This window comes from Antedon bifida, chromosome 1, assembly GCF_963402885.1.
Source record: "Antedon bifida chromosome 1, ecAntBifi1.1, whole genome shotgun sequence".
Classification (NCBI taxonomy): Eukaryota; Metazoa; Echinodermata; class Crinoidea; order Comatulida; family Antedonidae; genus Antedon; species Antedon bifida.
In genome coordinates, this window is record NC_136226.1 from 19318969 (window position 1) to 19334949 (window position 15981).

Genomic DNA, 15981 nt, shown 5'->3' on the forward strand with positions numbered 1-15981 from the left:
ACGTAAACTTGTTGCTTTTGGCTCGAATTTTCGACTTAAAGTGAATAACTTTAATATTACTTTGATATGGCCAATTTAAATTTAGAATATTTTGACATTCATTTTTTTTTGTTTCAAGGAACAATACATCTTTAATTTTAACCAAAAACCAGTTTCTGACAGACAATTTTGCTTGAAAATTCATTTTTTCAGGGATCAGTTTTTTTAAATCCAGGTTTTGGTCAAATTGAATACCTATTACGTGACATTAAAATGGCATATTCAACAACAAACTGTAAACAATTTACACTACAATATATATTTAATGTTTCATGTTCGGGTGAAAACTTCCTAATTTAAATTTTAACTCTATCTTTATTTTTTTAAATTTTTACCTGACACTGACAGGGCATACCTTGTATCATTGACTATGTATGCTGTGCTCTTGTTTTTTTCTTTGTAGTACAGTTTCATTAGTAAGCATATTTCATTTAGGTTTCTTTACTTGACTGTGCACCCCTTGGGTCCATGCCAATGACAGATGAATTTGAAAAGGATGTGGAAGTAGCTCGCTGCGGCGCTTTGGCTTTGTGGAGCTGTAGCAAGAGTACTCGTAACAAGTTAGCTATTCGTAAGGCTGGTGGAATCCCACTTCTTGCAAGACTACTTAAGTCACCTCATGAAGACATGCTGATACCTGTGGTTGGAAGCCTTCAGGAATGTGCATCTGAGGTAAGACCTGTCACAAACTCAACAAAAATGTATTCCCTTGAGTCTTACATATTCATTGGCCTGTTTTTTTCATGGTTCCTTGAAACTGTCTTAAAATTATCAACAATTATTATAAATTTGAATGTATTTTTGCACAATAGTTTTTATCAGATTCAATAAATAAGAAACTTATGTAATTAAACTGTAATTATTATTGACTTAGAAAAAGAAAAAATATGCAAAAATAATTCTGAATAATTTGTTATTATATTTTTAGTATCATCTTTGGATAAGGAAATAATTTCTCACAGTTTTCAATCATTCTTTTTTACTACGTCTCTAATCAATCCTGATTGCCATCATATTCATTTTTCGGGCCTAATAATGTTTATATTACTCCTCTTTGCCAGGCAAGTTACAGACTAGCTATTCGTACTGAAGGTATGATAGAGGATTTAGTGAAGAACCTTAACACTGAAAATCAAGAGCTACAGATGCACTGTGCAAGTGCCATATTTAAATGTGCTGAAGAGAAAGAAACAAGAGATCTTGTGCGATTCTATGGTGGACTCGATCCGTTAGTTGTCTTACTCAACAACTCGGACAACAAGGAATTGCTAGCAGCTGCCACTGGAGCCATCTGGAAATGTGCAATGAGTTCTGAGAATGTGGAAAGGTTTCAGGAATTGAAAGCAATTGAAATGTTGGTGGCTTTGCTCAATGACCAACCAGAAGAGGTAAACTTTGTTGGATACGCCTTTTTCATGAAACGGAAGACATCTTTGATCGATGACAAACACTGCCGTGCAGGGAAGAGTAACCAACATGTTAATTAAAAAACAAAAAATTAAAAAATGGTAACTCCTTAATGGACAGTCGTATGGACAACATTTTTACTGTAAAATGTTAATTTTTGTTCTCATTCAAATTACAAATTTTTAATTATCAAGGTGTCCTGAAATCCCCTGAAAACGCTATGTTATTTCTGTTGGTTACCCTTCGTTGCACAGTATTGTTTGTCATCGATCAAAGATGTCTTCCGTTTCATGAAAAAGACGTATTGGGTTCTTTTCTTTTTTTTTTATTGTTCTTTAAAGCAAGTAAACCTAATTTGTAAAAAAAAAATAGTATTTTGCAAGGTTTAAAACCCCAGAATGATTGTCACCAATAATCATGTCTGAAAGTTAAAATGTCCCTAGAAACAACTCAAATTAATGTATTATTTAATTACCATTTTGATGGGTATCTGCCTGTATCACTGAACTGAAACCTCAAAATTATTGTCTCACTCCAATGAAGCGCAATTATAAGCATTTTCTAATTGCTCTCGTGATAATTCTTGAAATTGAATTGAATACCGTGGTTGAAGTTAAGCTTAGGGAAGGGTTAAAGTAAAATGTAGGTACCTACAACAACCTCATCTTCCTTCCCCATACTTTCAAAGTGTACAGTGCCTTTGTTTGCATTCTACATTTTCTTAATGTTCAAAGGTTCTAGTTAACGTTGTTGGAGCCCTTGGAGAATGTGCAGCCCAGGAACCTTCAAATCGTTCTGTCATACGTAAGACTAATGGTATCCCATCATTGGTCAATCTTCTGACAGGCACTAATCAAGCTCTCTTGGTTAATGTAACAAAGGCAGTTGGAGCTTGTGCGACTGAACAAGACAACATGGGGTAAGACTTACACTCTTTTTTTTTTAAATTAAGTCATTTTCCAAAATCATTTTAGCTTAAAAATCATTCATTAATGATGAATGATGATGATCATTAATGAAATGATGATTAATGAAAAAAAGTAGAATCCCTTATGTTAACTTTTTTATTATTTTGTCATTTCCAGATATTACAAATTCTCAAACCAGTGAGTTATCCTAGCCAGTTTTATAGTTCAAAGATTTATTTTTTTAGCTATGTTTTATTTTCAGAATTATTGACAGACTTGATGGAGTACGTCTTTTGTGGTCACTTTTAAAAAATCAGAATCCAGAAGTTCAAGCTAGTGCAGCGTGGGCAATATGCCCATGTATTGAAAATGCAAAGGTGAATAAAAGTGATCTAAGTATTTATCTCTCAAACACGTATTGTTATTGTTAATGTATCCCATCATCCAAATGGAAGGTTGATCATTGTGTCTGAACACTATGGATTACTGTACACCTTGTGTTAGATAACAAACCTTTATTCCATGAGTCTGAACATACACACATTTTCCCCATCACTGTAATAATATAACAGGTATTCATTTATTCCCTTGTCTGTACTACTATGCTGTTCCAATTTTAAAGTCATGAGTTTGAAACACTTCTATTTTCATTAAAATCAAATGATAAACGTGATTAGAGTCTTTCACTCAAAAGAAAATTGCTTTAAATCCATTAACATTTAGTGTCAGAAATACAAATTAGAACATCACTTTTAGGTGTAGTATTTGAGTGGCAAACATTCACTAGATATACAATATTTTTCTGCTACAGTATTTTGATCAGATCATATTTTTTCATTTCAATATACCACTAAAAGTCTTGTATCTACATAATCTTAGAAAAAGTTAATTTCAAATCTTCAAATTGGATAGGTTTTGATTACTGCATTAAATATTACTCATTATTTAAAATGTTCACATTCAACTGAACTGCTTTTTGACAAATTGAATTTGCTTTTCTTACTGAGAAGAAAATGATTTTAATAGAAAATAATATAGACATTTGTGCTAAAATTCATAGAAAGAATAAAAAGTTTATTTTGGCATAAATTATCTTTAACATAGATTTTGGGCTTAACTTACACCAGATGTCAGTTAAACACCGAAAATGTAGTCATTTTCCATCATTTGGGATTCTTTTCTCCCATATGTTTTCCTCTGTTTTGTTCTTGTGTATATGTGGGTACCATGTGTTAATTATCAATTGAAATATTGTAACCTCTCCTTGGGGAAAGACACAGTTCATTAGCTGAAGTTAGCTTGATAAATTAATCCACTTACGATTCCTTGACACCTTTGATCAAAGGCAGTGAAGTAAACACTTACAGTTATTTTCTCTTGATATGACATCTTTTCACATCAAGTTCATTGTGTTGGTATTTATAGGTTTACAAAGAATAAGGAATCAACAACCTACAAATATAATAAATGTGTTTATTATAAAACAAGCCTACTTAATATTAAATAAAATACAAAATAACAAGATATCAAGTACAAAACTTATAGGTAATTGAATGTGAAACAGAGGTGTAGTTTTAACATGAATCATTTTGATGAAACTTCATTAAAAAACTAAATTAAGATGAATAATATGAAAATTATAAATGGAAGATGGAAAAAAAATGAACAAAAAACATTAAATAGGCTATTTTAAGTTATTCACTTCAGTAGATTTCACTTATAAAATGACAAAATAAATGGGACAATGGGACTTTTAGATTTCCATGTCGATTTCTACCCTATTACGTCATTTTTATGATATGCGCATGCACTAGGTGACTGGCACATTGACTGGCAAATTTGAGCACCTGTTCAGTGGCATTTTGGCGTTCACTCTCTGAATTGAGTACCACTGCAAAGGTTTACCCATATCATGGCCGAGAATGACCTTGCGATGACTTTCTGAGATTGTAGTAAAGTGAATTTCAGTCAAATTATTGATTTGTATTGTTTATTTTAAATAAAGCTTTTAATAATACAGGTTATAGCCTTTGTTCAGAAAATTAAGGATTTAGGCTAGGCCTAAGGTACACACTTAGCCTGGCCTAAGCCCATCTACTTCCACCAACCCAGCGCGGTGGAATAGCTCCATGGACGAGTGCCAAACTATATAGATTACAAGGTCAGATCCTAAGGTCATTACGTCATATGTTCACTGGCATGTCAATGAGTGCATGTTCATTAAAATCTAAAAGTCCCTAATGAGCTTCGGACTTCCAACTAATTTTTGCGTTAAATAGTTTTATCAGTTAAATATTTTGTTTTATCCAATATTTGGACAAATTTGATAATCGTGTGAAATTTTTAAAAATGGCATATTATATTCAAAAACAGACATTTTTTTTCAAGGAGACAATAATTTATTTTTGTGAATGAATTAGATGAATTTAATTATAATATAGAACAAATCCTCACACTACCTTCAATTGACATTGATCCTAAACTAATTTTAAGCCTTGAACTTTCTCTATCTAGAGCTTTCAACATTTTTACATCTCACACACACACAGTAAATAAACTTCTAAGATAGATAATTTCCAATTATTGGCAATGTTGAACAATGTGGGATCTAAACGTTCACAATTGACTGAATTTTTTTTAAATTGTGTTTTTGTTTTGTACTAGGATGCCGGGGAGATGGTTAGATCATTTGTGGGTGGCTTAGAACTGATTGTGAGCTTACTAAAAAGTGATAATAAGGAGGTATTAGCAAGTGTGTGTGCTGCTATAGCTAATATTGCTAAAGATGAAGAAAACCTTGCTGTAATAACAGACCATGGTGTCGTACCTATGCTAGCCAAATTGGCAAGTACTGTAAGTTGCATTCCATTGTATATCTCCATTATACTTTTACTTGACTTTCTCAAATTCAGCAAAAATAAATTAAGCTATATCTTATAAATATAATATATATATATAAATATCTTAGTATGTATTTAAATTCAGAAACAAACAGAGAATTGTAAATCTTCAGATTGGCTACTGCGTAAGCTTCGTCGACATGTGGAGGACGACCCAAAAAAAGATCAACTATTTTAATTTTCGATTCATCCTGTGTTAGTTTTTGTTTTGTTTGTTTTTTTTTAATTTAAACCTGTCCATTTCTGGTCATTGCATGTTATCAGAACTGTATCAAATAAAGTGCAATTTTCCTATTAATAGTTTAATTTGTTTTCAAAGTATGTCCGACGACGATGGTCAAAAGGCCAAGAGACAGTTGACAATTAATTATATGATTGTTCAATTCAATTGGGAATGTTCTCTGGTACAAAAAGTCACTGTGTATCTACCTTGGGAAAAGTCAACATTTTTCACCATACATGTCTACTTTCTCTAATTGTATTGAAATATGCACTCTGAGACTAAATTACAATCTTGTGTGGGTTCTATAAATGCAAAAATAAGATGATTCTACTTGAAGCCAAAATAAATTATAAATTCGTGAAATATATATGGTAATTTGTGAAGTTTAGGTCTTTTCCTAAAAAGCTGTAATTTACATTTAGATCAAATCAGGTCAAATTAGAAATAGACCATGATTCAAGTTTTTAAGATTAGAAATGCATCCACAGTACCTTGTTTCATTTTGTTTCGGATTTTGGAACACATAGTAAAATTTATATATTATAATAAATTGCTAAAGTGCTTTTCAGTGTGTATATTATGGTGAAAGAAAAGCGACTACCAACATTTGTGATTTCTTCCAGACTGATGACAGATTACGGCAACATCTTGCTGATGCAATTGCTCGATGCTGTATGTGGGGCAACAATCGTGTGGCATTTGGTGAAAATGGGGCAGTTGCACCTCTTGTTCGTTATCTTAAGTCACCAGATTCTACAGTGCATCGGGCTACTGCAGACGCCCTCTTTCAATTATCACGTGATCCTGATAACTGTATTACTATGCATGAAAGTGGAGTAGTAAAGGTATGTTACATCTTAACAGGTCACACCAAATGAATACTTAAAAGAACAAAGCTTATTAACAACAGGGTGCAGTACAAATTCCTCTTCCTCGGATATTGCCCGGAAGATTTTTAGAAATTTCTCAAAAGGAATTAACATAATACAGATTATGGTTTTCAATTAAAAGAGTTAAAAGTGATAAAGAATGTGACAAAGTATAAATTCCATAATTTCATTCTGCTAATAATAAATAGGAAATTATTTGGAGAACATCAACTCTAATATAACAAATATTCTCATTTCAGTAAATTTATCTTCTTTTTTTTTTTTTTTACGGCAGCTTTTGGTTGGTATGGTGGGTTCAGACGACCAGGAACTGCAAGTTGCAGCAGCAGGTTGCATTAGAAACATCAGGAGGCTTGCATTAGCCAATGAAAAAGCTCGTTATTCAAAAACATAATTACATAGTTTATCTGTTGTATCAAAAATTATTGAAAGTAGTTTGTTTTGTATGTATAAATGATATGCCTTAAAATAGATACATAAGAAAACAATAATTGTTCAATATCATTGCTTGGAATTCATCTTTTCCATATCATTTTTTTAACAAAAAAGATTAATACAAATATTTGAAAAAAAATGTTGAAAAAGAAAATTGTAATTAATTGTATGTACATATAACATTGATTGTACACCAATAAGTATTGCCATTTAGTTTCCCCCATGTTTAATTTTTGGTTGTACAACCAATATTTGCACTTTTTTCATTTTCTGGGGAGTCACTATGGTAACTACCTAAACTAATTCTGAATTCTGACTGGTTTTTATAGTAGAATGTTGCCAATTTGGTATTTTGACCATTTTAAAAGTCATGGTTTCTGTTATAAATTGTTTATTTATGTACATTTAACCAAATATATTTGAAATTCATGTATGTAGCTGAGAAGTTTCTGAAAAACTTGTCTTGGTAATGATGCAGAATACTGTTAAATAGTTGATGATGTTCATCATCATGACAAATTACTAAAACTAATCTTATTGCTATTGTTTTTGAAGATTAAATGGCTGTCTAAAGTGTACAAGTATAACCACATCAATTATGACAATGGCTTAATGGGTATGTTTCATTAATACACACATCCTATTCTAAACCTAAAGAATAGTTGTGAACTTCTGAAACATTAAAACAAATTAAAACGTCTTGTTTTACAGCACCATTTGTGGTAGGTCTACTTAAACTTGAAGGAAAAGTTAAGATGATAAAACAAAACTTTATTAGCAATACATTACTATTTGATTTAACTGTACAGTATAAGTGTATAATATTTATGTAGATTTCTTCTTTTTTCTACTTTCTGGTGGTAAATGACTATGCCCATATAAATTACAATGTTTTCCGAATATATTGAAAAAAATAAAATTAGATCAATTTGTAATGTTTATAAATGAAGCAGGTGTTCCCTGGTACTAACTTGCCTATGATTCTCATAAGGTTTGGTTCGTCCTGGGCGAACGATCTCTCTTAACTAAAGCTTTTGGTGTTTAATAGTTGGAGACTATATTACTACAATATATAAATATTTGTTATTCAGAACTTAATTAGTTGTAATTGTAAACAATTAAACCATGCCAGATTATGTTTTGGCCTTTGAATCAACACGGATAGTCTTTGTCGCTAAAATTAATCGTCCTCTTCAACGTCACCAATTTATTAAATAGTTCCATTTTATTCATATTTCGTGACAATAAACATTGATTTAACATAAAGGCAATCGTTTAAAGCAATACTCAAAACAATTAAAATAGCATAAATCGAACACAAATGGAAAAATAAACTAGTAACAACAAAAAAAACGTGTTGATACGAGAAAAATTGCCTTCCAGTGCTTTTAACCTTCCTTCTGAAAGTCATTAAAAGATGGACAAACATCATTATTCTAAAAATAAGTCAGTGCACGTTAAATATATTTTATTACTTACATTTTCCTGTCAGTGTCCCAATGACCTTGTTTTCTGTACATAATTATTTTAATTGAGTTTTCTTTAATTTGTTTTAATCATCTTCATTAAAATGTTGGATCATCCACAATATGAACATAACTGAAATCGTTACAATCATTAACAAACATCATCACTTAAACTCATTATTCGAAGTACTGTACCTTGCATGATGGACCATGATCATCTGTCACCTTGCATGATGGACCATGATCCTCCATCATCATCTACGTTGCATGATGGACCATGATCCTCCATCATCATCATCACCATCTACCTTGCATGATGGACCATGATCCTACATCATACCCTGCATGGTGGACCATGATCCTCCATCATCATCATCTACCTTGCATGATGGACCATGATCCTACATCATCATCATCATCATCTACCGTAGCATGATGGACCATGATCCTCCATCATCATCATCTACCTTGCATGATAGACCATGATCCTCCATCATCGTCATCTACCTTGCATGATGGACCATGATCCTCTGTCACCTTGCATGATGGATGGACCATGATAATGATCATCATCTACCTTGCATGATGGACAATGATCTTCCATCATCATCATCTACCTTGCATGATGGACCATGATCCTCCATCATCATCTACCTTGCATGATGGACCATGATCCTCCATCATCATCATCTACCTTGCATGATGGACCATGATCCTCCATCATCATCTACCTTGCATGATGGACCATGATCCTACATCATACCCTGCATGATGGACCATGATTCTCCATCATCATCATTTACCTTGCATGATGGACCATGATCCTCCATCATCATCTACGTTTCATGATGGACCATGATCCTCCATCATCATCATCTACCTTGCATGATGGACCATGATCCTTATCATCACCATCTACCTTGCATGATGGACCATGATCCTACATCATACCCTGCATGATGAACCATGATTCTCCATCATTATTTACCTTGCATGATGGACCATAATCCTCTATCATCATCATCATCATCTACCATAGCATGATGGACCATGATCCTCTATCATCATCATCTACCTTGCATGATGGACCATGATCATATGTCACCTTGCATGATGGACCATGATCCTCCATCATCATCTACGTTTCATGATGGACCATGATCCTCCATCATCATCATCTACCTTGCATGATGAACCATGATCCTCCATCATCATCATCTACCTTGCACGATGGACCATGATCCTCTGTCACCTTGCATGATGGACCATGATCCTCCATCATCATCATCTACCTTGCACGATGGACCATGATCCTCCATCATCATACTCATGGATACGTTCATATTAGAAGCTTGTGAACTTTTTCATCATTAAATTATTTATATATCCATATCGTATTACCCCAATGAATATCGTTATCAGGATGCACCCAGCTCCTCATTCTCACTCCCTCTTCCACCAATATAATCGGAAATTTATTATTACAATATAATATATAAACGAATTTTGGTCAACGTAACAGACAATATTCAATGTTGAATGCTCTTGCGTTGATTATTATCATCGTCATCATCATTATCATTAATAATGATATTATTATTATTTATATATTATGTTACCTAAATGTTGTCATATTGTCATGATAAACATCCTCAACAATAGCAAATACTATATAAAAAAAATTATGCTCAATCAATAACAAATAAAAGGATTTTGGCCTAATGTCTAACAATAACAAATATACGTGATTCTGAATTTACTTGGTTCTTCAATATCTTCTGTCCTTCCGATTACAATTTTCTTTTTAATATCCGGGGAGAACTTATTACCACAAAGCTTCAAAAGTCACTGTTCAACTAATTACGTCATATTCTATGACGAATCTGGATTATTATCTTGCTTTGTTTCAACAGAATTCATGGAAAACTATAGCTAACATACTCAAATTACAGATTGGAACTGAAGGATAGAAGTGCCGTTAAACCTACAGGTATTGACTGGATGTGTGGTGAATTACAAACATCTAATCAGAGATTGTCTGAACATTGAAGAACAATACGTTATATCATGATTAGGTCTATAAATCAGTGAAGTCTGTATTTTGGCAAAATAAATGATTCATTCATAGCCTAGCAATAACATGTCCATCTTTGGTGGTAGGTGGAATTATCAATTTACATATACTTAACTTGTTTGTTACTACTCCGGTTTCTAACAATCAAATATCAATCAGTGATGTTAAGTGATGTTTACACACTTTAAAACACACATCCCATAGTAACCTCGGTCAATAATTTATGGTATCTTTTTCAGCATGAAAAAAGATTTTAAGAAACCGAATGTTGTACTTCATTTGAAAGAGATTATATCCTCCTTCAGACGTGTCTTTTTGTTTATTTTTAATTTTTTTCACCATATAATAAAAAAAAGCAGCACAGACAAAATATATTATCACATTTTTAAAACATTTCTTTACATGGCATGACATTAGCCTACTGGTGAGGTACTCTATACAGTAGATCCCATATCGAGGCCCAACAAATTGTCACCAAAATAGGGGTGTCCCCTGAATGAACACTAATTAATCTGGACTCAAGAATATGAATTGAAACTTTAGCAAGACAAAGAAAATATAATTATTATGATATCCATTTTTGTATTTATAACGATATAAGTAAAGTATTTTTTATAATTTGGTCCTTTTTGTTTTTGTGTAGAAAACAATCGTCGAATCAACCGCTTGGCACACTCAACCGTGACCCCCCCCCCCCCCCCTCTCCCCATAACAGGGTGTCCCCTGAATTAAAAAATTAAACATAGTGTTTCTTTCCATGGCGATATTTGTTTCTACCTTATACACTATTTGAATTCGAGTAATTTCTTAAAACATTGTAGGCCGTCGACATAACGTTGGTGATTTCCTTGCTGAATCTTGTGATGTTGCTACAAACTCTAATGTATCTCTTTACAATCAATCTTTACTTTTCCCATCAGTTTCTAATATCGCTTTCTTGTCTTGTCTACACTATGAAACTTAATGTAACATCAACTTGTGATGTGCCCATATATGGACATGATGATGTCATATCACTACGTTATCTGTGCATATCGCCACCATATTTGGGCACACCTCACTTTTTTGTCACATAAAGTGTAGACAGAGCGTACGATTCCTGAGAAATGCGTTGCTTTAGATCTCATACAATTGACATGGTTGTTTCAGGTCCATACGGTCCCACGGTGATGGAGTTTCCCTTCAGAATGACTTGCATGGCATTTACCAATGGTGTGAGAACAACAAGTTAAGTTTAGTGTAAATCAATGCGATTGACTAGATCAACTCGGCATATTAACAACACGAATTATTACATAATTGATTCCACTGTTCTTGATAATGTTAACAGTATGAACTATTTTGGTGTGACTTTTACATCTAGTCTTTTTTGGGTGTTCATATTCATAACACTAGAGCGAAAGCCTCCAAACTACTCGGAGTATTAAACACATTGTTAGATGCAGAGTTTCTATTGTCATTCCGAAGCTGTACCGTGTCATTGTTAGGCCGGTTATGAACCACCAGGGTGGTTTCCAAATCAAAAAGGACATTTGTTCTTATTGGAGCAGGTCCAACGGACATGTCTAGAGCCTGTTTTTCCGGCTCCCGTGGGTAACTTGTCCTATGTGCAACGACTCAAACTCCTCAGTCTCTGCTCTTTTGAGGCCGTCTTAAAATTATTTCTTCTTTATTCGTTGCCAAGTGTCTCTATGGTAGCTTTGTCTATATTAGTGTTAACTATAGGCACTTGGATAATCTCAAATTTTCTCACGTCTTTGCTCGAACCAATTCCCCTAACTGTTCTCCTTCTTTCCTCGCACATATGGTGAGTTGCCTACGGAGGTCAGGAGCAGGTTGACCCTGAGTTTGCCTTATTTTTCGGAATCTTTATTCACACATTTTAAGCATAGTATTTTAATCTGTATTATTAATAATACAAATTAAAATAAATATTATAATTTTTAAATGAATAGACATTTTTACATATTTTAAACGTTTTATATTTATCTTAAATGTATTTGTTCTACTGTTTTTATGTCTAAGGGTCCCTATCCGACAGTGATTTAGTTCACTTTTGGGGTGCCCTGTTTAATGTTCTGGCTGTTATTTATTATGTGTGTGTATTTTATTGTTTTTTTTTTATTATTTTGAGAGGAATAAATGAAATGAAATGACAGCAATAATCTGTTTGACCCACTCCAATCAGCATATGAAAAGTACCACTGTACAGAATCAGCCATTCCTAAGGTACATAATGATATTATCTTAATATAAAGGTAATTGCGTTTTATCTGTGTACCTCGACCTGTCGGCAGCTTTTGATACCAATAATTCCAATCATATAGCGAGACTTTTGTCAATTGGTATCTGAGCATCTACTCTGTCTTTGTTTAAGTCATTTGTCTTCTAGAAAGCTGCAGGTCAAGATTGGCAATGTCAAATCCAAATATATCAACCTAAAATGCGGTGTTTCTCAAGGATCAATACTGGGTCCAGTATTGTTTTTAGTTTAAATCTCGCCCTTGAGTGATAACATTAGAAGACATTGTCCGCACGTGAACGCAGATGATACGCATCTGTACATCAGCTTTAATACAGAGGCTAACGAGGTTAATTCGGTTATCGAATCATGTGTTGTTAATGTTCAGGATTGGCTAACTGAAAATACGCTCTGTTTTAACCCTGTATAAAAACAGAAGTCCTATTTATCCATCAAAAAACTCTCCAAGAGCATTGATCAATCACACTCTCATCGGAGGTTAGAAATATCGGAGTTGTATTTGACTCTTCAACAACAGTAAATCTTCCACCTACAACATGCGCAACATAAGATCTATTCGCAAATCCTTAAAGATGTATTGTCCCTTGAAACACAAAAAAATGAAGGTCAAAATATTCTAAATTTAAATTGGCCATATCAAAGTAATATTAAAGTTATTCACTTTAAGTCGAAAATTCGAGCCAAAAGCAACAAGTTTACGTAATTAACAGGTAAATTAGTTGGATTACATTTCATCTGGAAAATCGTCACGAGCGAAAGTAAACAAAGATTTCAAAACACGAGTACGCATTATGCATATGCTAATTAGGATTGTTTACAACTCGTCACGGTTGAGAAGGTATTTTCAAACAGATCATGAGGAAGTTTTATGATTATGCATACAGAGAGTAGCCAAACAAGCGCGTTTCATTATGGGATATGTTTTGATCAAAAACTTTGACTGGAAGTCGAAGTTATTTTTTTAACAAAAAAACGTCTGTATTTCAGTTAAATGATTTTTTTTTTCGACAAATTTTTGGTGACAGTTAATAACTATTATGATACTTCAAAATGACCCACCTTTTTTCGAAATCTGTTATTTTTTATTTTTTTGGAATTAGTCAAAGGGACAATACATCTTTAACACTCCTCGCAATCTAAACTCGTCCATGCACTAATAACATCACGGTTAGATTACTGTAATGCCATTTTGTATATTGTCTACAAAACAATGAAACAAATTACAACTAATTACAACTACTGCAGCTCGACTTGCATCTGGCACTACGCAAATATTACATACCCCCACTGGCTTCCAATTAAACAACGAATTATATTAAAACTAATGTTAATTTCATACAAATCACTTCATGACAAATAATAACCATATATTTCCACCATTATTCGTAGATCTTCAGTCTGTAAAAGATTAGGTAAACTACTAGTACATCTGTACTTTTTGTTCCACCTAGTTGCCTGAAAATATATGGTGATCGAGCATTTGCAATTGCAGCTCCAAACAATCTTCCTAATTCAATTCAAAATGCACCTTCTAAAGTTATCACAAGCCTTTTAAAAGCCCATCTATTTTGTTCTTTGTAATTTCTATTTGCTTTTCTCCCACCTTTATTTTGCTTTAAGCGCTTTGGGATTAATTAATTAATTTACACATTTAAATATGATGTTCTTGAATACAGAATTGGTCTACCGTTTTACAATTGTTATATTGGTACATACGGTAATGAATATATTTTACTTTTTTCATTTTTTACTGTATTTTTAATATTTTATCCAATTTCAATGTATTTTAAACCTCTGCTGTAGTGTATAAACAAAACAAAAATGTTCTGATTCTTTATTTCGTATTAGACCAATCAAAATAAATTTAAATTGAATTTAAAGTGAAAATATAAACAGTGCCATAGTGAAGTTGGACATTCGCTATATTTTATCACGTTTAATTATGAATTACCTTGAATTAATTTGAACTGTAGTATTGTATTGTGATTTTTTGTATATTTTTGTAAGATCATTTTAATCCAGACCTTTTTATTTGAATTGCCCCGTGTGGGATGATTAAAGAATTGGGTAGGGCCTACTATGTTCGTTTGTCCCTCGTGATCAATCTTGAAAACATTTGTATATGGGCGAAATTTTAAGTGGTGATCAGACCCGATTTCCTCTAGGCCAGATTGTAATATATTTGTGGAAGAAGCGCATACAACATTTTGAGAGAGCGAGTTCAAATCCTCAACTGCTCTTGATGTGAAAATTAAAGCCTCCTTATTTCGAGTCTGGTTTTGAGTGTTGACAACTTTAAAGATTGACCTCGTGTTTTTGGAAAATTTGATTCTCGAAATATATACCTTTGTCTAAGTTGAAAGGAAGCTGCCACTGCAAGAAACATTTGTTCAGAGCATCATTGTCTGCTTGCAGTAATATTTGTGAATAAATCTTGGTGTCATCTGCGAACAATCTTACTATAGAATTAGAGATGGTTTCCAGAACATCATTGATAAAAATTACAAATGGCATCGGCCCCAGAACGCTGCCCTGAGGGATGCCATTAGTAATTTTACGCCAATCGGACTTCATCCCGTTTACAACCACTCTATGACTCCATATGCTGCTAACTTAACAAAAAACTTAAAGTGAAAATGAAAAATATACACAATCGACTAACTTAAAAAGTATCAGTTGTGTCTCATTGTATTTATATTCTACTCTGTGACGAGTTAAGTTAGCATCGTTGGTGTTCAGTATATCATACCACGTTAGATTGTCAAGTTCATTAACAAAAGAATAAGTTTAGCGAAATTTTGTTTAAAGATAAGTTTGGAAGATTTAGGTGATATGTTATTTTTTTTAATCAAAAGAAATTGGGGCTAAACCAGATAAAAAACACAATTTCGGAATAAATTTAACATGGAATTTCTAGCTCCTGGTCGTGTCAAACAGAGAATGTTCATGAATTCTTTGATTTCTTTACATAACCAAATTTAATTAGTATTCCGCTATTCGCTTTTGATCTAAACAAACATGTATAAAGGCATTTGATTCATTTATCAAAACTAAAATATCCTCTCCGAAAACAATGCTTTTGCACTTTTATACCAAAGGTTATTTAAACCCAATTAAAATTAGATATTCTAAGTAAATAATGTAGGCGTTTAAGCTTTTGTAATTGAAGTGTCGTTTTTTTGTAGTTAATTGTCGAATAACCTATATTGATTCTGTATTACGTGAGCAGATATTTACAAGAGAACGAAGTTTATTCCGGTGTATCATATTAGTATCTAAACTAATTGAGGGTTATTGAGCTTCTGGAGAATTGTAATACAGTAGTCGCTACCGAAATATGGATAATAATTAATGTCAAGAGGTAGAACATTTATCA

At 32.9% G+C, this 15981-nt stretch overlaps 2 protein-coding genes across 3 annotated transcripts in view; both read left to right on the forward strand.

The window, feature by feature from the left end:
- The window catches only part of LOC144844465 (outer dynein arm-docking complex subunit 2-like), a 118502-nt gene extending 110544 nt beyond the window's left edge, over nucleotides 1-7958 (forward strand). For both annotated transcript variants that reach the window (XM_078701403.1, XM_078701410.1), the window contains exons 11-17: nucleotides 475-711; nucleotides 1101-1427; nucleotides 2181-2365; nucleotides 2617-2731; nucleotides 5019-5207; nucleotides 6101-6322; nucleotides 6642-7958. In XM_078701403.1, coding sequence (XP_078557529.1) covers nucleotides 475-711; nucleotides 1101-1427; nucleotides 2181-2365; nucleotides 2617-2731; nucleotides 5019-5207; nucleotides 6101-6322; nucleotides 6642-6761 — 1395 coding nt within the window. In that variant the 3' untranslated portion in view covers nucleotides 6762-7958. The remainder of the gene's footprint in view (nucleotides 1-474; nucleotides 712-1100; nucleotides 1428-2180; nucleotides 2366-2616; nucleotides 2732-5018; nucleotides 5208-6100; nucleotides 6323-6641) is intronic.
- The window catches only part of LOC144844692 (uncharacterized), a 276862-nt gene extending 266449 nt beyond the window's left edge, over nucleotides 1-10413 (forward strand). The window contains exon 8 of the transcript XR_013612459.1: nucleotides 10402-10413. The gene's annotated coding sequence lies outside the window, so the exon portion shown is untranslated. The remainder of the gene's footprint in view (nucleotides 1-10401) is intronic.
- Nucleotides 10414-15981: the final 5568 nt, after the last annotated feature.